Source organism: Limulus polyphemus, unplaced genomic scaffold (assembly GCF_000517525.1).
Source record: "Limulus polyphemus unplaced genomic scaffold, Limulus_polyphemus-2.1.2 Scaffold93, whole genome shotgun sequence".
Taxonomy (NCBI): Eukaryota; Metazoa; Arthropoda; class Merostomata; order Xiphosura; family Limulidae; genus Limulus; species Limulus polyphemus.
Window position 1 is genome coordinate 932,896 of NW_013665703.1, and position 22,522 is coordinate 955,417.

The window sequence follows — 22,522 nt, forward strand, 5'->3', positions numbered from 1 at the left end:
GGGGGGGGGGGGCTAGTCAACTCATTAATTTCTTAGTATACAAATGAGTTTGATATACGTAAGTTATGATTTCTATTATATGGGCTTTGTTGATGTACTCCAGTACAAAATACTTAAAATATTATCATTTTTGTTAAGTTGTGCACTTGTTTTTCATCTACATTTATGTAGTCCTTTCATAATTACTTTAAATGAAGTATATCTTTTAACGAAAGCCTCATTAGCAATAATTCACATCGTAAACAAAAAATTAGTAGTTGCAACTCTATATAAAACATTTTGTTTAAACCTCTAATGAATTAATGTTTCTTCTTGGCCAACTAACCATAATTCCGTAAAGGCTGCTAGAACATTTTCATTGAAGCTTTCTTGATACTTATGAGGATTAAGACAATCACACACTTTGCATAGAAGTTTTACGCTCAGTGCGACACTACTTAGCTACTCATCTGATGTGTTCCTTTATTTTCACTCAATGAGTTTTCTTTGAAGAAGTGTTGGGAGTGCTACATGTTCAAAAGGTTTCGAGATAGTTACACCGGACAGTGTATATATAGCATAAAATCCTGTTCTAAGGATCACACGGGTTAATTTATCATTGTGTTATGCATGGCATACCTTTTAGCCATCCACACGTTTAAAAATTAATGGTGTCCTGTATATAACTCAATGAAAGTATCTGCTAAAGGTGAAATGATAGTTCATCTAAACAGATATACATATATATATGTTCAGGACATAATTGTGTTGGTTGCTTCCATCTTTTCGCGCCAAGTATAGCTGTTTCTAATTTGAAATTGGTAGCTTGGAGAGAGCGCAGCTAGTCAACAACACCCACTACCCACTCTTGAGCTATTCTTCTTTCAACAAATAGCCCATTTACGGCCTCAAACTGTGGAGCGTATTTTTGCGGAAACAAGCCACGAAACATGAATCCTAGTATTCAAAGTCAGAAAACACTAATCATTGGGCCAAGCTTGGCCCAGGATATAATAAAGTAAACAGAAATATCACCACCACCACTATAAATTTGCTGAAGATAAACGGCAAAGCAGTTATACTGACAGTTTATCAAAAGCCTTTAATAAAGTCAAAAATGTAAAGAAATTCATATCTTTTGAATTAAAGATCAGAAAAAAACAACGAAACTTTGTTTAGGATATATAAGTTTCTATAGTTAATGTTTTAGCATGGAATGTTTTTTTGAATTTAAACTATCGTAAGAAGCGATATGATTTTAAAGTAAATTTGTTCTCAAAATGTAACAATTAGATGAAACAAACTGCGCTCATTCTCTGATATAGGATTAATTCTGGGTGTTTTGTTGACATGAGATTACTTGATGCTATAGACGTGATTAATTTTTGCTTTTAAAATGAAAGTTAGATAACATTTTCTGACTTTAATAACATAATCAGCTAAAGTTTTTCATAAGATTTCTAATTTTTAGTATGTTGTTTTATTTTGTTGATTACATCTCTTTTTTTTTCAGGAAACGACAACCGAAAATCGAAGAAAGTGAAATAAATCAACATTATTTGGTATTTTACGAAAACAAACTCTAGAAAATTTCCTCTAGGAAAGTAAAATAGATAATCAACCATGTGGCCACATCAAATGAAACAACATTCTTCTCACATTCATGAATTCCCTGCAAAACTCCAGTTTTTCCGGGACGTGATTCAGGAACCCTTTCAGTTGGATATAGAACTGAACATTACCAACGATCTAGCTGGTTTCATTGAGAAGCCTAATGAAACAATTCTCAACGACACGAACCTTTTCTTTCCAATTAGATACCCTCTTGCAATGCCCATTGTCGAGGCTGTAATGACAGCAGTATTACTTTCAGCAATCATGGTTGCCACAGTCTTTGGTAATATATTAGTAATAATCTCTATTTTTACCTACAGGCCTCTCCGGAGCGTACAAAACATATTTCTGGTGTCCCTGGCATGCGCTGATATTGCTGTTGCCATTCTTGTTATGCCACTTAATGTCACTTATTCTATTATTGGTCGTTGGGTTTTTGGACTTTGGGTATGCGAGATGTGGTTAACGTGTGACGTCCTCTGTTGCACTGCTTCTATTCTGAGTCTTTGTGTGATTGCCCTAGATCGCTATTGGGCCATTCATGATCCGATCAACTACGCTCAGAAACGTACACTGAAAAGAGTTCTTCTTACCATTTTCTTGGTTTGGGGAATCAGTGCTTTAATTTCCATTCCACCGCTGATTGGTTGGAATGACTGGCCTGAAGATTTTGCAGACACCACGCCATGTGCTTTGACAGAAGAAAAAGGGTACATAGTATATTCCTCTAGCGGTTCCTTTTTCATTCCGCTTGTTATCATGACTGTGGTTTATTTGAAGATATTCCAGGCGACCAAACGTCGATTAAGAAAACGAGCGAAGCAAGCACCAAAACTAGCATCAACTACCATGACAAATGACAATGAGAAGAGAGAAATACCTCTACAAAATCTCCAACCATGTCATAATACTGACAATTCCACATCTGTAAGGCTTGATGCTTCGGTGTTATTGGAGACAGAAAATGACGAACACGAAGAAAGCCCCAAAATCTGTGATCGCCATCAAACTCGAAACGGCAGCCAAAAGACACAACAACCAGGGACTGTGAAGCAGTACATGGAACAAAGACAAAAAATATCTCTGTCCAAAGAACGTCGAGCAGCCCGTGTACTTGGAATCGTAATGGGTGTATTTGTTCTTTGTTGGCTTCCCTTCTTCTTGATGTATGTCATCCTCCCATTCTGCACCAATTGTACCATTTCTACACGCGCAGTCACTTTCATTACCTGGCTCGGATATGTAAATTCTGCACTGAACCCTGTTATTTATACAGTTTTCAATCCCGATTTCAGGAAAGCATTTCAAAAGCTTTTGTATTCAAAATAATTAGCTTAAACAAATTATCATAACAAAATTGTATTCTTTATCTTTTACGTGGATGCTTTATAAAAATGACAGTTATATCCAACTAGTCCATAAGAGTAGATCAAGAGCTGGCGGAGAGTGCCTTCCCTCAAATTTCTCAGTTCAAAATTAGGCACGGCTAGCGCAGGTAGCTATTGTTTTGGCTTTGCGCGAATATCCCCGACAAACCAAATTATTCTTTAACAGTTCAATTAGGAAATTGTCCTGTTGTTTCAAAGCAGGAAGAGTTTTTAAAACAAACCTACTTTTCATTAACTGGATATTGAAAAGTTATATCCATTTACTCTTTAATCTCTAGATGCTTGAGGTTTGTAACTTCATTTTGAATTAACCAATTAAGAGTATAATAGTCAATGCTGCTTATATCAAGGCTGATCTTTTTTCTTCCAAAACGTGTTACCTTATTATTTTCCTCCTTGTGAATTTTATGCAAAATTACAATATACCACGATAGTGTTATTGAAATACATAAACGTGTGTGAACTTTGTTTGAAAGATAAGTTGTTGTAAAACAGTAGTATTGTATGCCAAATATATAACAATGAAGGGTTACAGAATCATTCAAAAAAGTTTCACTCTTAATTTTTCCCTTTAATACACACTAACTACATTATTCTACGAACTAATCACATTCAATGTAAAAACTTGTGTGAGCTAATTTTTAAGAGAGAAAAAGAAATAGACAGATTTATTCGTTTATTACCATTGATGAAGATAAAACATGCAAGGTTTGAGCAGGAATTAATAACCTCTGGTTTGATTGAAATAGGACTAGCGAATATATGAAAATCCATATAAATATTAGCAAGTTGATATCGTTCTGACAGTAGGTAAATACGCAATACCGTGTAAAGTAATCTAAAATAAAGATTACTTTACGATATTGTTTATTTACCTACTATTATACTAGCAAGTTGGTATTGTACTATAACTTTTATTAGCTTGTTTATATGTTGTTATTTTTTCATACAGGGTCTCAGAAGGTGATCTTGCCACTCACGTAAAAGGGCTCATTTTAGTATTACAGGATGAAACTACGAATTGTTAGTTTCATACTTCTTACTATAAAATTATTTGTTCGCACAATTTTATCCGTAAATTTGTATGGGTTTAAACCCCTAAAGGATTTTCTTAAATCTTAAACAATGTATATATACATATATAAATTTTAAGCTTCTATAATCAGTTTCGAGGTGAAGTTATTCTCAGACACGGTTTCTCCCCTGTGGTTAACATGGCAATCCTGTAGCAACATTGTGAAAACAAGGCATGTATCAAATATTCGCACTAGATGATAGTCGCTGTCTTTCATTTGTTCCAGTTCTACCAGTAGAATCTATTGTGTACTATATTTGTTGGTACGTGCGTAGGTTTCAAAATGTGACTTCTGAATTAGGTTACATGAAAGTCGAGAAATTTACAACCCATTACTCCCGTTCCTTTTAATCGTAGATAATAGAGGAAAACCTCACAAAAAGACGCTCACACAGATATAAGCGAAATAAAAGTACGAAACTTGGAACTAAATGTTACACAACCTCTTATACACTTACTAAACAACCTGAAAAACCAGATGTGGCTACAGTGCACCACTCTTCAGGTAGCTAGCTTAGCATGAAGTTATTGATTATTGGAGCTATGTTATACATCATTTTTAATTATCTAATGGTGTTTCAGCCTTATGCTATTCTTTTGATTATTCTCATTTCTTATTTTTACTGTAACGAAATGGACGTTTCTAAAGAAACATTTCTCTTATCCGTAGTATCGGTAGTCAGAGCTTATATGACTATTGACCTTCCTATGAGTACTCGGAGATTACAGTATATGTTACCTCTAACGAATTGTTTTTTGCCTGTGTAATCATAAGACGCACTGTTGTTTCTTAAGTAACACTGATCAATAAGCAGGAATTAAGATCAAGAACTTATAGCATAGATTTCTCCTGACACCTTGCCATGTCTCAAAGCACTTATAAATCGAAGTTGACGTTCTTTTTTCTAATCTATTGTCATTTGTTGCGGTATCTATTGGTTAGATTACACGTTTTCCCTGACTCATTGGTATGCCTAATGGTACTTACAGAATATAATATTTATTCTCTCACACATACAGACGTGTATTCATGGAACAGTGTATATGTTTGTCCCGATACATTGGCATGTTTCATAGCGCTTACGGGCTACAATATGTTTTTCTTGTTTATTTCTTCCAGCACATTTTACCTACCTTTAAAATCATATGGTCCACTGTTTATGACTTGTTCTGGAAAATAAGTCTGTATTATTTGATGCAGGAATAACATATGTTGTAGTTACCTTTTAGGGCTCTAGGGGTTACTTTGTTTGGTATAAAATGCAGAAAACATACATCCGTCACTCTCTTTGGTAAGTGTAATAATATTCTATGATATTTACAATTAATCGCGTGTTTTTATGGATATGTTTTGCGCATGGAAATATCAGTCGTTTAGTAACAGCAGCTCAAAATTGTCTATATTTTAAAGAAAGTACCAAAAACGTATTTAAATAACAAAGTAGGCTCTATTAGTGTTGCACATAGTGATCAGTAGAGCCTTCAGCAATTTATTCAGAATATTTTCCTTATATATATATTCAAAGTTTTTCAGAATTGCAGTTGTTTTCCATCTCTTCTCTTCGCAATACGAAACTGATTTTGTTCTATAAGAGTACACTAAGTTAGATCCACTGTCACACATTTGCCAATGTGATTTGCATTAGAAAACTTTGTTTTTATTATATCACGCTATAACAGAAAACGTATAAGATGTAACTTTATTTGGTACATTAAAAACAATTCGTACTGTAAAGTTACTCATAATAATCATCACAAAATTCGGTCGAGCTAAATGATTTCAAGAGAATTTAATAAAATAGACTTAAATTCCTGTTTCTAAAATTCTTGTAGATGGAAGCTATCATGGTTTCTTAGACTGAAACTTTCTTTAACGTAGCTCAGTCTTCCTCGTGAAAACGCATCACAGTATTATCTTCCAAATACTGTAATGCATTATTGATGGGGTAGAAATCTCATAATCAAATTGCATTGAATAAAAACAAAATAGTTGTAGTGTAACTGGTTATACAATGTCACAAAACCTAAGCCTGTAAGGCAATCAGCATTTTTTTATATTAACTTTAGGTAGAATTTACCCATATTCGATTTGAAGAAAATTAGAAACTACCCTAAACTGTGAAATAACAAACAGAATGAGCTCAATTTTTGGCCCGCTGAAAACGACTGTGCTATTTAAATATTTTAATATTCAGAGCATGCTTACGAGAGTACAGAGGATGGAAGTCACAAGTATTGTTGTTTAGCAGGTATAAGGTTTAACGTAACGTGAGGAGCGTGACCTTAATGACAAGAACCTTCCAGAGAGTTTAGGTAACAATTTGAGCCTCATATAAAAGAGAGTTAGACTAGAGATCATTTTTGAGCCTGTCAGTCAGTTAATGAGTAATCAGTGCATCATCTAATCAGTTGATTAAGTGCTGTAAATATTACTTTTGTGTATCAAATAAAAAATGGAGACAAACTTTTCAAGTGAATGGAATTTCCTGTTAGACGTAGTTTATTTGTAAAGTTAAAACTATCGGCAAACGCTGGTTATGCTAACCGTGGATCTTGAAGAAATTAAACACTTTTGTTATCGTTAAGTGGATTGGATTTAGAATTTTTCTTTTTAATGATTAATCTAAAAGAACTCGGCCAACAATAAAACCTATTACAATAATTACTTTGATTTTTTTTCTCTCAGAATATTTTAGCGCAGTTTACGTTTCTTGACTTTACCTTCAAAGCGTAAAGTAAAAGTAATTTTATCGTTTTTGTGTGTCTATTTGCGAGTGAAGAAAACAGTCGTTTACTATAAATCATAGAGTGGATTTTATTTAAAGAACGTTGAATCTTTACATATAAGTGATAAATTAATTAAGAACACGTAACATATTTTTTGTTAAGTACACCATGGGAGATTTGTACTGTGGTCTTTTGTTTCATTATATATTTGCCATATTTATTATATATATATTGCAGAAATACGTTAAAGCAGTGTAATTAAAAATATGTTTCTACAAAACGAACTAAAAAAGAGATACGTTTTTAATTTAATCAAGAAATGTTGTTCATATTTTCGCTATTTTTAAATTTTTAATTAAATTTCCCATTTATTTATTTATTTTTATTAATTATAAAAGCGAAACTGTTAGAAATGTTTGTTTTAATTATTGTAGAAATCTCTGAGGTTCTGTCTGTTTATTTATAATTAAGCAAAAGCTACACAATGGGCTATCTGTGCTCTGCCCACCACGGGTATCGAAACCCGGTTTCTATCGTTGTAAGTTCGCAGACATACCACTGTGCCAGTGGGAGGCCTGGGAGGTTTTCCTGAACAATATATCGATCCCGTTATGGAAATGACAGCAATCTGATAAAATTGGTTCAGATGGGATATTCAATCCACAAACATCTCGAGATTTGAGAAAATCTGTCGTTTTGTTCTGTAACATATATTTAGTTTGGGTGTGGGCAAAGATAAAAGGTAATTTAACGTTATAGAGTTCATAGAATTAATGTGATTTTCTCTATTTATTTCCATAATCACATATTTAATCTTGTTCATCTTCGATAGTGGGATTTGAAAAGTATTTATGACGTTTAAAAAATGTTGAAATTATTTTAACTTATTAAAGTTAGTAATGAATTGAAACCCAGGTTCTCTCTGTATGTCATACTTATTAATGAGCATCCAGATTTATAATCAATCACGATTAACCAGCATCAAAACTATTGATTTAAAGCTATTAGTCCCTTGTTCTTATTCTTATCTTAATCGTTTTAAGATAATGATATCGAATTTTGTTATCTTGACATATGTCATTTCTTCATAACTCAAGTATACTGCCATATCGATTTTAGTTATGTTAGAACGTGTATGTGCAAGGACAAAAGTACAATTGATATAGCTTCTGAATGATCAAAGTTATATAGACATTCGATCCATAAATTTTTCTTTAATTATTTCAGCCTTTGAAAATGTGTTTCTGTTTCCAGTTTATCAATTATATTCAGTCTTATTATCAACTTTGTTCAACGCACATAGAATTACAAAAATGGATACCACCAGATAGTACTAGTTATAAAATATTTAAAATGAGCTCGACGTTGTTTTCAACAGCACAATGATGTTACCGATCTTTAAAAATATAAGTACATATATGTATTTGTACATTTATTATGATTAAGATGGAATAACTTATACTCTGATAAACCTTATTTATAGGATGTAGAGTGTCTTAGCGAAGCATGGTAGTTACTGGTAATAAGTAACAGCCTGATTTATTGTCTTATTTCAGTATATATTTAACCCAGTAGTAGCATGTTGCTTAAATTTTCTTCTTAGTAATTTCTAATTTTGTGGTAGGAAACTTGTGAACGTATTTATTGAGTTTTATTTTCATAAATATTTCTCTGAAACTCATGAGTCAAAGTCACATGTTGGCCATTACATCTAAATTCATAAAGATGTCAGTGACAAAATGCCAAGCTTACTTTATCTACGTTCCAATCGTTTTGTGTTTTTTATAAATCTCTTACAACATTTTAATATTTGATGTCAGTGTGAATATCTTAACTGTTACTGACGACAAATTAAAGTTTCTGTCATAAAATATGGTCTTCAGTTGTACAGCTTTACGGATTGCTATGTATATATGTCTATGTAATTAAGATTAAAGATGGTAAAGAAATCACTTCTTCTGCCATCCGATAATTAGGAATAGATGAATCAGAAAGATTCATATGTAATGAAATCTACTTAACAGAATGAGTTTCATAAATAAAACTTAACACCTTTAAAATTTACATTACTAATGTGTTTAAAATTCCGTGGATGTGTATCAGAAACCTATATTATGAAATCGTTATTGAAATAAAATTCATCACAAGAAGATGGTCTAAGTTTTTCATGATAAGTTGACATGATGGGGGAAGATCAGTGTGAGAAATTTTGCAGCTAACTCACTTTTCGTAGCACACTACAAAACTCTCTCTATGATTATTTTCCTTAAGAATAGGAGAAAAAGTAGATATATAGATGTCCGATGAAAATAATTTAATGATGTGTCAATAGCTTAAGTTGAATGTCATATTTGAATAAATGAAAGTGGATGGACTCATTTTGGAACACTACATTAGACAGCATGTTACATATTACTCTATACATCTTTGGGTATCGATCCATTACAGATATTTTTTCTTAGCTTGTAGTATAACCCGAAAGACAGTATATTGCAAATCTTCAAAGAACTTTCTTTGGTTACTGTACAGCTGTATGAAATACTCGTAAAACGTCCAAAGGCAACGAAATTGTTAGAATTGTCACATAAGATGTAATTTAAAAAACAAATCAGTTTTAATTGCTGCTACAGAACAATACGTTTTTAACCTTTTTAATGCATAATTATATCTTAATCAGTACTTAGAATCATTTCTTGTAAACATAATAATTATTTATTAAACTACACTATGGGTTATCTGTGCTTCACCTACCATGGCTATCAATACCCAATTTTTTTAGTATTAAACGCCTACTGACATATCAACGAGCCACTAGGGGGCAATTATATAATAATTATTAAAAGTATTAAATCAGCAGAGATGTAGCTAAGCACATTCTACTATACATATATAGTGTCCATAAAGGAAACCAGGTGCACATACTATTCCATTGCACACAATCGATAGCAATATTTAAGGCTTCTTATAATATATATATATATTTATGTGTTTCAAAACAACACAAAAATGTAGAATTAGGAATTATGCAGATGTCATATCTCGTCACTCAGGTGCACCCACACCTTCTTACTTGAACAACTACTTCTTGCTAGGCCTAGAGCCATAAAAACAAAAGATTTAGTTCCAAAGCAAATCGTTTAAGGGATTTTGGATATGCATACGTTACTTCAAACAGATGGTTAATTATGCATAAACTCATGGTTATAATAGTTTTGAAAACTTCGTTATGCCTATACTTCAAACTTTTTGTAATTTTATGATCATTGTGTATTCGTTTTATCCTGTCAACATCTAGCAGGAAAGAGTCGATACTTTTTTAGATTAAACTTTAATGAGTTCAACTGAAATTTGAATGGTCTGTAATCACTTTTAAATTGCAGTAAATTAGTCTCATTATATTATTACAATGGAAGTCTACGACGTTTTATAAATAATGTTTTTTTTAGTATACGCTAAATTCAACTAAATTCTAATGTCAGTGCTATGTTTCAAAATCCAATTTATCATAGATTTGCTCTTTTATGTGTTGTTTTACGTTAAACTAATCTGTGAAATTCGACTCCACTTCAACGAACTGCTTATTGTTGCGTTGAATTCGTATTCAACATTCTATCGGTAAAGATAGAAAATATATATATGTTAAAGCAGGATGACAATAACAGCATTTCGTGCACTGTGCGATATTCCAGATATCTGGTGACATAAATAATTTCAGAAAGCATAACTTTTCACTAAACTTTCATGAACGTATTTAAAAACACTTGTATTTTGCAAACTAGAAATTATTCTTCGAGAAGCGAGTTATGTTTCGAAAAATAAACCCCAAAAACAAAACAACTTGCTTGGACTACTTGAATAGAGAGAAAACAAGAAAATTAATACCCACATAGAATAATAACAGTAAAGTTAAATATGATAAAAATGGAGACATGCTTATATACTCAAAGACGTTTTAGTCAATACAAAGACAATACTATATTCAGTATTTTTGTTTGGAGTTTATAATCCACAACAGACAAGCATATTTTCCGTATTCGTCATGAACGTATTGTATATGACCTACCATAAGAAAACGTGTCAGGAAATCAAAATATCGCTTTCGATATCTTACATATGTATCATCAAACACGTCAGGGAAATTACAGTAAACTAGAAATTTGAGTATTTAATGGTCACTGGAATAAACAATAGAAGACTATTTTCACTAACAATTGTTTTTTATGCACAAAATATAACTCTACACAGGATGGTGTGTTTGGATCGCGCAGTGCTTGTTCCATAACGACTCTAAACTTACGAAAGAAATAGTCAAGACAATATATTACGCCTGATCATAATTATTTAAATTTCTGATTACTTAATTAGGTGAGATGATATTTTCTGAAAATTTTGTAGTCGTCCATTACACTTTTACTCAATAACCCTGAGTCGGAAGTGGACCAAAAGCTAAACTTGACCATGAGAACCTCCAAAAGGTTGTTATTCGTCGTGCTTAAAAGTTCGATTTTAATTAAAATATTGATTAAAAAATTGGCTTTTCACGTGGAGGTGTCAAGTTATATCTTTATAATAAGCTTCTTTGGATAGATCTTTAACTTGAGTGCTATTTTGTTGATTCTAGGGTACCACTTTCATCAGGATAAAACATATTATTATTTAAAATATATTATTTATTCGTACACAGAAATGAATGGAGTAAAGTTTATTGAAATTACAATTATTTTTCAAGTGTTTTTGACAATATGTATTTGATAAAAATGAAACCTTTGAATTCACGAATAAATCAAACATTACATTTTAATGTTAAAATATTCCGAATGTTAAATGCGGAATAAAGGGGAAAAAATAAGAAAATCAAATATCATTCTTTATGTATGAACATTTTGGGTAAAAAGTTAAAATAAACATGAAACAAAAATCTGAAGAAAATTAGTCTTGTTTAAAAAGAAAAATACGTTTTATGTGAGTCACAGACGTTACACAAATAAAACTTAATGTATAATGTCGAAATCGTACCATTGGCAAGTATAGAAAAAATATAACTAAGATGACATGGGATCCGAGCGTTTCGTTACCGCCAAATTATTAATAGGGGTACTTGCGACGTGTTCATTCTTGTTACATCATTTTAGTGTCATGACAGTTTTGTTACGAATATTGATTTTGTGACAGGTAGTTTTATAAATATTAAACTGTGACAATAATAAAAAATCATAACAGATCGTAAACTGTACAAGCATTTGGGGACCATTAAAAATTACATAACGCTATGGGTGTGAGAGGGTGAAAAGCCTATATTACGATGTATTACAGGGGGGGTAAGGATGTCATGAACAATGTTACAAAAACCATAAATTACAGCGAAAACGATTTAGGTCTACAAAAACATTTATTGTAATTTATCATACTTTGATTTGAATTCAAAATATCTTTAACAACTTGAACATTTGAGAAATTACTATATGTACCATTTTTGCATAATAACTTGTTCAGTTAGATATTACATGTATACTAAGTGGGAGTACGTACTTGACCACCAAAAAGAAATACTAGTAATGTACATAGGAATGGAAACATTTTACTTCTTAGAATTTTAAAGACAGTCATTGATGTCAAAATTCACCAATCACAAAAAACACTTGTAACGAAACCTTTCATAACGATATGACGGTAGCTAGGATGCCGTAACGAAATGTCTTTCACAACAAAAAAGTCCATGTCACAACCTGTCAGTAACGCAATGTCCCAGACTCAAAATGACATTTTATACGATATCTGATAAAAAATAACATTTTAGTAGCCGACAGTAAAATACTTTCAACAAAACAAAGCTAATTTTTAAATGAATACTCGTGAAATGAAACTGACATATAGATGACTTTTTAATGCTTAAATATAAAGAGCAACCGAGAAAATAAAGCCGATATTTTAATGAATAAGGATAATAAATAAATCAGACGCACAAAGGAAACTTTTATAACGGTTTCAGGCAAAAAATACCTCATAGCACAAAGCTGACTTTTCAGTAGGGAAAGATAAAAAAAATATATTTACAGAACAAAACTGTCATTTTAGTAACTGAACATAAACATTCAATGAGAAAGTAAAACTAACCTATTAATGACTAAATGTAAAATTCAAGAAAAAGAAAAAAAAACAGAATTACGACGAAAGATAAATAAAAAATTTGAGAAAAAGAGTGAAGTTGGATGAATACCTCACGAAACAAAGAAAAGGTTTGGAATGTTTTTATTACTCACAGCTGTTGTATTAACAGTAAAGCTGAAGATTTTTAATAGAAAGATATCAACCTACTAACACTTTAATATAAAAAAATCAACCTACTAACATTTTAATATAAAAATACCAACCTACTAAGACTTTAATATAAAATTATCAACCTACTAACACTTTAATAAAAATATATCAAACTACTAACACTTTAATAGAAATATATCAACCTACTAACACTTTAATAGAAATATATCAAACTACTAACACTTTAATAAAATATATCAACCTACTAACATTTTAATATAAAAATACTAACCTACTAAGACTTTAATATAGAAATATATCAACCTACTAACACTTTAATAGAAAGATATCAACCTACTAAGACTTTAATATAAAATTATCAACCTACTAACACTTTAATAGAAATATATCAACCTACTAACACTTTAATATAAAAATACTAACCCACTAAGACTTTAATATAAAATTATCAACCTACTAACACTTTAATATAAAATATCAACCTACTAACACTTTAATATAAAAATACCAACCAAAGATATCAACCTACTAACACTTTAATATAAAAATACCAACCAAAGATATCAACCTACTAAGACTTTAATATATTAATATAAAATTATCAACCTACTAACACTTTAATATAAAAATACCAACCTACTAACACTTTAATAAAAATATATCAACCTACTAACACTTTAATATAAAATATCAACCTACTAACACTTTAATATAAAAATACCAACCAAAGATATCAACCTACTAAGACTTTAATATAAAATTATCAACCTACTAACACTTTAATATAAAAATACCAACCTATTAACCCTTTAATAGAAATATATCAACCTACTAACACTTTAATAGAAATATATCAACCTGCTAACACTGTAATAGAAATATGTCAACCTACTAAAACTTTAATATAAAAATATCAACCTACTAAGACTTTAATATAAAAATACCAACCTATTAACCCTTTAATAAAAATATATCAACCTACTAACACTTTAATAGAAATATATCAACCTACTAACACTTTAATAGAAATATATCAACCTGCTAACACTTTAATAGAAAGATATCAACCTGCTAACACTTTAATAGAAAGATATCAACCTACTAACACTTTAATAGAAATATATCAACCCTTCCTCATTCTTGAAAATAATTCATCTTACAACTTTTATATCCTACTTTGTTCCTCGTCCAAACACCAGCAAAATTCTTTCGAAACTATTCATTTTGAATATGTACAGAATCTTTAACATAAATATATAAGTATAACGGATTTTTAAATTTAAAATAAATAAGTAAATATACAGGGTTTGAAATTTAGCGGATTTACAGCTTCTTCAAGAGCGTTTCACTAAAATTCTAACTGTATCTGACGGTACAAAGCTTTAATTGGTTCATAAACAAGTTAAAGCTTTATACTATGTGTTACCGTTTGTGTTTTAGTGAAACGCTCCTTAAGAAGCTGTAAAGCGAAACCTTGAGTGTCGAATTAAAGCGAAACTTAACTTGTAGAAACAGGCTAGTTTAAAGCTGACACACATGCAATCTGTTTCTTTTCACATATTTTTACCCAAATATGGTTTTGACTAGGTCACAAAGATATGAAATACTTTAATAAAAGCTGAGGGCTTGGGCTAACGCTTAACTTGAAAAACCTAAAAAAATCTCTTGGTGTTCAATTGCTTGTAAGCTTGTATGACAATAACATTATAGATATCAACAAGATACTCATATTTGTTATGGAAGTGATGTTTCATTTCATATTATGTTTGAAGCCCATGTGGTTCATGTTTTGTATATACGTGTAATTAGATATTTTATTACTTTAGATTATTATATTCACTGAGCATAAAGATCATGTAGATAAATATATTTAATATTTGCATAAAATGAATTTGCTGTTCATCACGTAATTGGAATTGTGATGCATCACGATATTCAGTAAAAGCTAAACCAAAAGTTAAAAGGTAAAAAGAAAATATATTGAAACACGCTATTAACTAGGGTGAAGAATGTTCAGTTCATGTCATATCTCAAGTACGACTGAACGAACGTTTTAGTAACTTAACAAATCAAGGTTCCAAACGCAGTTAGTGGTGTTTCGATTAAAATATATGAGTAACATTCAAACCACAAAAAAAAACCCTACTACAATTCAGTTAGGTATCCTCGCTGTTAGCCGTTTATTTGGGCTTTTTTGTTGTTGTTGTTGTTATACTGCATTCCATGGGCATGTGAGGTCAACTTCGCTCTTCAAAGTCATATACACATCCATAATTGTGTCATCTGGTCCGTTTAAAATTAATGGGCTACATTATTCCCTAAATTTCAGCATGTGTTGTAGTTGTACAAATTATTTAATTCTGGGATCATTCTTTTTTGAGGTATGAACATCCCGAGAAGAGATCACCCCGAGCTTTAGCAGCCTGACTGAACAATATGATCATGAGGTTTTGTACTCCTATCATGAAATATTTCCAACAGTATAGATGGTGCAGTAAACCCAATCAACACTTTGTTCTTGAAGACATTTCCTGAAAACCAGGTCCTAAGGAGAGATTTCCATCATGACTTGTCATCACATTCTGATTATCGAACTTTCTAAAAATGCAGGTGTATTACCATAACCCAGAATTCATTTCTAAACCAATTCCTGTGAAAGTGTTATGTGCTGCAATGTCTATTACTACAGTTAAAATGGGAAAGGTAGTTGAAAATAACGATGAGCTGTTGCTAAAGTGATGTCTGAAGTGGCATTTCCAGGAATGTATTTCTGTGATACCTTATGCATGCAAAGGATTTTACCCATATGTTGCGCAGTTTGTTCCCAAAGCTGTCCCTAATCCCATGATAACATTTATAACTATCCTATATTAATGATTTATTATGATAAGAAGACGAGGTACATTGCTTATACATGTGTGTGTGTGTGTAGTCCACCCACATGAAATAAGATTTAAAATTCAAACTCTTCGCTGCAATATGCGTGTAAGTTATAAATATTTTGGAATGTGAGATATTAGAAATAATGTCATTGCGGTATTCTTAACTATGAATAATTAACCCATAATTAAAAACTAGATATCTATAAATAATCAATAATTGAATATTTTAGCTCGAAATAACAAATTTCAAGACTACATTAATGAATTCAGAAGGCTAAGTGAGATGGCCAACATAAAACACACAATAATTTGTATATTAAAGTATTTAAATCGCAATAAGAACTACAACGGAAAAGAAATGTGTGAATTGAAATAAAACTGAACCTCGAAATTTAGGCTGGTTGATTAGATGTGTAGACCAGAGCACTATATAAAGAGGTCCTAATTGATTTGATGGCAAGCAAAGATTATAATTTCGAGAAAAACAAGAAGCAGATCTCAGCAACTAAAAGAGTTATGGGGTCAACCAGTCAATATAAAGGATTTTTCGGTGAAACGAATTTGTTCCAGGAAATTATCAATTAGATCATCCTTCCTCCCTCTTGAAGATACTTCAAAGAAATCATACTACATTGTATAACCGATACAAAACTATGAACACATTATTATATCTAAAATTATTACAGGAAGTACAGGATGACACATGTGGATAAAAGACTTATGTTCTCACAACAAATATAAGAACTTTTAGTTCAATTATTTTCGAATTATAGATGAACAGAGACCAGCAAAACACATCAATTTGAAACTGTAATTATGGTGGAAATAAGTTATGGCTCACTTTATTTGGAGAAGCAAAGTTTTAATATTTAGAACATTTTCGTTTAACGAAATGAACGCTCGAAAAACATTTAGAGAGTTCTATTAACCAATCCGTCTATGTCGTGACTTTGGCGACTTTAACATATGTTTAAAAACAAAAATTAATTCAATTTATAACAATGATTAATACAACCTTTTTGTTGTAACGGTCATATTATTTAATTTTCTTTTAGGGTGTCTCCTCTCACTAATGGCGTGTTATTATTATTTTGTAACTCGGGAAGAAGTGTTAATTAGAAATTAAAGCTGTAAAAATATTAAATTTAATATAGCCTCATATTCTTACTGTATGTAAAGTTTGACAAAAATAGTATTAAAATACTTTTAAAATAACTAAGAAACTTTGTGTACTAAAAATAAGGCTTAGCATAATAACTATATTAAATTGAGTAAAATTATTAATAACTACAAGATGTTTCAACTTAGAATAATTATTTATAAATGAGTCTGAAACTGATTGCATTTAGAATATATTATGATCATTCGTGGGTGAAGATAATAAACAGTTACTAAAAACGCGGACACTAACCATATTGCTTTATAGTGACAAAATAAATACCAAATCATTCTGTTTGATTTAGTACAGGCAGCACTACGAAAAAATTATTCTACACTAGCTTGAAACGTAATGACAACATTATTTTAACAAACTATATAAAATAAAAGTGACAAACATATTAAAACATTAACGTTATTGTGTTTGTTTGAATCTAGTGAGGTGACATGGGGGGGGTGTTCATATCCGAATTCCGACTTCTATGCCACTCCCCGGGGTTCCTAAGGGCTTATGCCAGGATGGATAACGATCGATTTTGCGGTTCTCCAGTTATAAGCAAACATACATACGTATACACACGTTTGTCAAATAAAGGTTCGGATAGTATTGATCTTTATTAGAATGGGGCAGGGTAATGAAAATATTTAAAACTGGTTTGTTTGTTGTAATGTGCAAAGCTACACAATAGGCTATTTATGGTCTGCCCACCACGGTTATCCAAAATCCAATCAGCCGTCAGACTTACCTCTGAGTTACTGAGGTGATTAAATACTGGAACCAAGTGGTTAGAAACGTATTCTTGAGTAGTATTCAAAATATGCAAGCATTCCAAAATAGTATTATTTATATGTGAATCATGCTACTTTCTGCCTGTTTGTCAAAAAACTAAAAATAAGCCTTTCTTAGCCAAGATTATGGATTTTATACACAAATTAAAGAACAAATGTAACAATATATATTTAACGTTGAAAGACAGTCCTGTAAAAGAAATAACCTTCTTAGACTTGTTTAATCATAAATATAGAAATTTAAGCTCAATTCAAGTATTACTTGTTGTTTTTGCTTATATTGAAGCTTACATCTTCAACTAATAACTGCATGACGAATTGCAAACAAAACAAACCCTAACCTTTTATGGGTCAATATATATTTATTCAGCAGAAATTTAGTTTATTTAGTGTGTGTCAGTTCTTGTGATAAAGTATTTTAGAACAGTATAAAAAGATTTGAGGTTTTAAAATCAATGCTATTTTTGTTGAAAGACCGTCAAAATTACTTTTAATTAATATACAGATAAGCTTATATTCTTTATTCTAATGCTCTTTGACAAATCCGCCAAAAACTAGTAAAAACAAACTTAGGTTTTGTTCTGTATAGTTCATCTTTAAAAATGGAATACATTATAATTGTGTCGAAGGCCCACTCATCGTTTTGGTTTCTAATACAAACTGCTTATAGCGATTAATATATTCGTCTACAGCAAAGTAAATAAAGTAAGGAGAGAAGTATTTGAAATTTTTAATATCTTAAAACAATATTATGTGTAGAGCGGAATGCATAAATTATTCCTAACTATGTTTAACGCAAACTGGAGTTTATTATGAATCACGACCTATACCTTTATAACAACATTAATACCTCATTATGTCATTACTGTAGTGCATATTGGTGTATAGAAGGCATATTAATACATATTAATAAACAGTTTGTGTTTTAGTGAACGCTCCTGAAGAAGCTGTGAAGCGAAACGTTGAGAGTCTAATAAAATATAAATAACAAGCTGGTGTTATAAGTTTATTTATTTTTAGTATAATAATGAATAGCTACAGAAATGTGATTCATATAAATAACAATAACCAGTATGTGGCTGAATTAACATATTTTTATAATAGCAGATAAACAATAACCAGTATGTGGCTGAATTAACATATTTTATAATAGCAGATAAACAATAACCAGTATGTGGCTGAATTAACATATTTTTATAATAGCAGATAAACAATAACCAGTATGTGGCTGAATTAACATATTTTTATAATAGCAGATAAACAGTAACCAGTAAGTGACTGAATTAACGTATTCTCATAATAACAGATAACAATAACCAGTATGTGACTGAATTCACGTATTCTTATAATAACAAATAACTATAAACAGTATGTGACTGAATTAACGTATTCTTATAATAACAGATAACCATAAACAGTATGTAACTGAATTAACGTATTCTTATAATAACAGATAACCATAACCAGAGTGTGACTGAATTCACGTATTCTTATAATAACAAATAACAATAACCAGTATGTGACTGAATTAACGTATTCTTATAATAACAGTTAGCAAAAACACATGTGAATTAACCGATTGCTGTTCTTACACATAAGAGTAACTAACTTTTAGAGATAGCAATAACTGACATGTAACTGATTATTGATTTTTACGGATAATTATACCCAACATATGACTGACCTAACTATTATTTGGTTACTGCAGAGTGTATTAACACCTGAATGAAAAAAAAAACTAGCATGTCACTGATTTAACTCGTTCTCTTTGTCTTCAGATATTAAAAATTAACATGTGATTGATTTAACTGATTATTGGTAAAGTTTTTTCTTAAGTTTTTGTATTTGAGGTGATGTAAAAAACGTTAACACATTTAAAAAAGTATATCATTGTTGTTAAATATAATTGAATTAACTTGTTTCGGAAAGCTATTTACTTCGATAAATGTTCTAATTATTCTTGTATGTTTATTCTTAGTATACAAATATTGCTTTGGAGTCCTAAAGTTCTATTTTTAGAAGTATACATGAAATTTCTACGTAAGCATTGTAGCATTGAGAATCAATGAAATTTGGTGAACTTTAACAATTACTGCAAACGTAATAATCCATGTCCTTAATGAGTTACATTTTTCTGTTAGCATCTCAATTAATTAAAGTGTCAGAACTGGTGATCTATATAAATATAACTTTTACTTTTAATATAACATATAAAACTAATCTTCGATGTTTTTGTAGCTAGAACTCATAAACAAAATGTCTCCTCAACTAAAAATATGAAATTGTTTCAAAGATGTTTCACTGGCCTAATGGAGCAATGTGAAATATAGCACTTTACACTAGCATTTCGTCTAAACAAATCTTTTTCTAAGATCTTAATAAAATGTATATTTCCTTTCTTAAACTACAAACATTTTACTGCAGAGAAATATTAAAAATAACATCAGTAAAAATAAATTATTTTCATACCCATTATATCACGTTTAAGAGACCAATTTTATCTACTGCTCCGCGACATGTAACGAAAGACCATATATTATTTGGACATATTCTAATAGAATGAAACGTTTGACAGTAAATTCCAGTATACGATTGTTCTTGGAGCTCTATAATAATATAATATTTGATTCTGTATCTTTGCTACTAAAGAAAAATTGTCTTTTGGTAATAAGTAAGTAAAATTTTATGAAATACGTAGTCAATGTAGGCCATTACGTGTCAGTCAAGTTTAGTTGTCAATCATTTAAATGTGTCTTACACAGTTTCTTCTTTGAAATATAACTCTAAGTTGTTGTTTTCTTAAAGCAAAGCTACAAGATGGACTATCTCCATTTTGTACGCCGAGGGGAATTAAACCTTGTATTTTACCTTTGTAAGTGTGTAAGATTATCAATGACATACCGGGGAACATAACTCTAAGTACAGAAATATAATAACTATAAGTTATACATGACTACAAAAGAAAAAGTTTAGAAAATATAATACATTAAAAGCTCGAAATGAAGGAATATAAAGTTTGTGACTTATGCATGAGTTTAAATAAAGAATTATAAGATATGCATTATTATATAGGGAAGTATAAATATATATATATGCATCTTATAGATTGAAGTACTATACAAATAGTACATGATATTGTAGCCTCTCCGCTATCCTAGGAAAAGTATACGTTTTTATAAAACATATATTCAAAGAAATATTTATATAGAATACCACTTCTGACGGTTTCATTGAATGAGAGAAGTAATATATATACATACATTTTTTGTTTGGAATCTTACATACCTTACAAGTTATAACTAATATTCAATGTCCCTTTTGAAATAACATATAAGTAAAAGTATACCTCATTAACAAAGCAGAGTTCTTTTAAAGTCAAATTAGCCGTCGAATAATACAGTAGAAAATGTAACATAATATGCTGAAATATAAGGACTCGATTTCGTTTTTACATTGATACAGTCCACTCATCTAAGCCTTCTTAGATTATCATTAATATACATAGTTCAGATTTCCTAGATTTTTATCCAGTTAAAACTTCATAAGTATTAATATAAAATGAAGCAGAAAAGAGCTATTATTGAAGTTACAGTTAACAAAAGGCTATGCCGTTAGCACAAGGTATATTTATAGAGAATAAAATAATAGCTTTATATTACGTAAACCATAATTAAACGTTAGCTCTATACACCTACAAGTTTTACATATTAACGTACTACTTGCTAAAGCAGTTTATTTTCTTGTGATTAAAGATGTAATGAGAACAAAGTTTCCTTAAAGAGAATATCATAAATAGAATATTTCTTAAGAATATTAATAAAAGAAAGCCCAGTTGCTGTTTTGTTTTTTCACGAGCTTGTAATTGAAAGGAATTCCCAAATAAATTGTTAAAGTTTATATATGGAAAAGGTCCTCGAAACATGCTGTTTGGCGAAATTTGATATTGATCGTATCTTTGGAATTTCTAATTAAGATAAAATGATTCACAGTCTCATTCAATGCAACTGAAAAGAGAAATAAAAGCAACTATCAGTGTAATAACAAGAGTAATTTTTCCAGCTTTACAAAAGTTAAAAAACAAAACAATTGCTACAAACAGTTTTTCGTAATCATCACCAATTTATTTAAACTCTCTTTTTACTAACAAGAATAAATGATTCGCTGTAAATGAAAATCGTTTGTGTAAAAAAAAAAATGACTAAATAAAGTTAAAATTTTCGTCTTTCACAACTTTTTGAGTCTTTGCCAATATTAGTCGTTTGTTACCAGATGATTTAATCTGGAAAAAACAGAATTTGTGGTGGAAAAAAGAATTAAACTAAGATCAAAAGCCATCTCTCTTTCTCAGCTAGCCTAGTCTTAAGTAGATTTTACGCACTCGAGACCAGGATGATCACTCATCAAATGGAAACTCATTTAAGGAAAAGTTCGTTGATGCTAAGCTTTTCAGATTAATATAGCTACGAAAATCAAATATTACAGATAAATTATATAATATTTCACTCCCCACTTCTTCCTTTGAAGATATTGCAATGAATCAGAAGACAAACAGTATTAGTGTAGTTTCCGAGTACCATACTCTTCAACAGCATATATTACAGCAATCTTATAAAATATTGATGCGATGGGAA

General features: G+C 30.5%; 1 protein-coding gene across 1 annotated transcript; it reads left to right on the top strand.

Moving 5' to 3' along the window:
- The first annotated feature begins 1,602 nt into the window (after positions 1-1,602).
- On the top strand, positions 1,603-3,315 carry LOC106469010 (probable G-protein coupled receptor No18). Its single transcript, XM_013929466.2, has one exon. It carries the CDS (start codon positions 1,603-1,605, stop codon positions 2,920-2,922), a length of 1,320 nt encoding a protein of 439 aa, XP_013784920.1. The 3' UTR covers positions 2,923-3,315.
- The last annotated feature ends 19,207 nt before the right edge of the window (positions 3,316-22,522 follow it).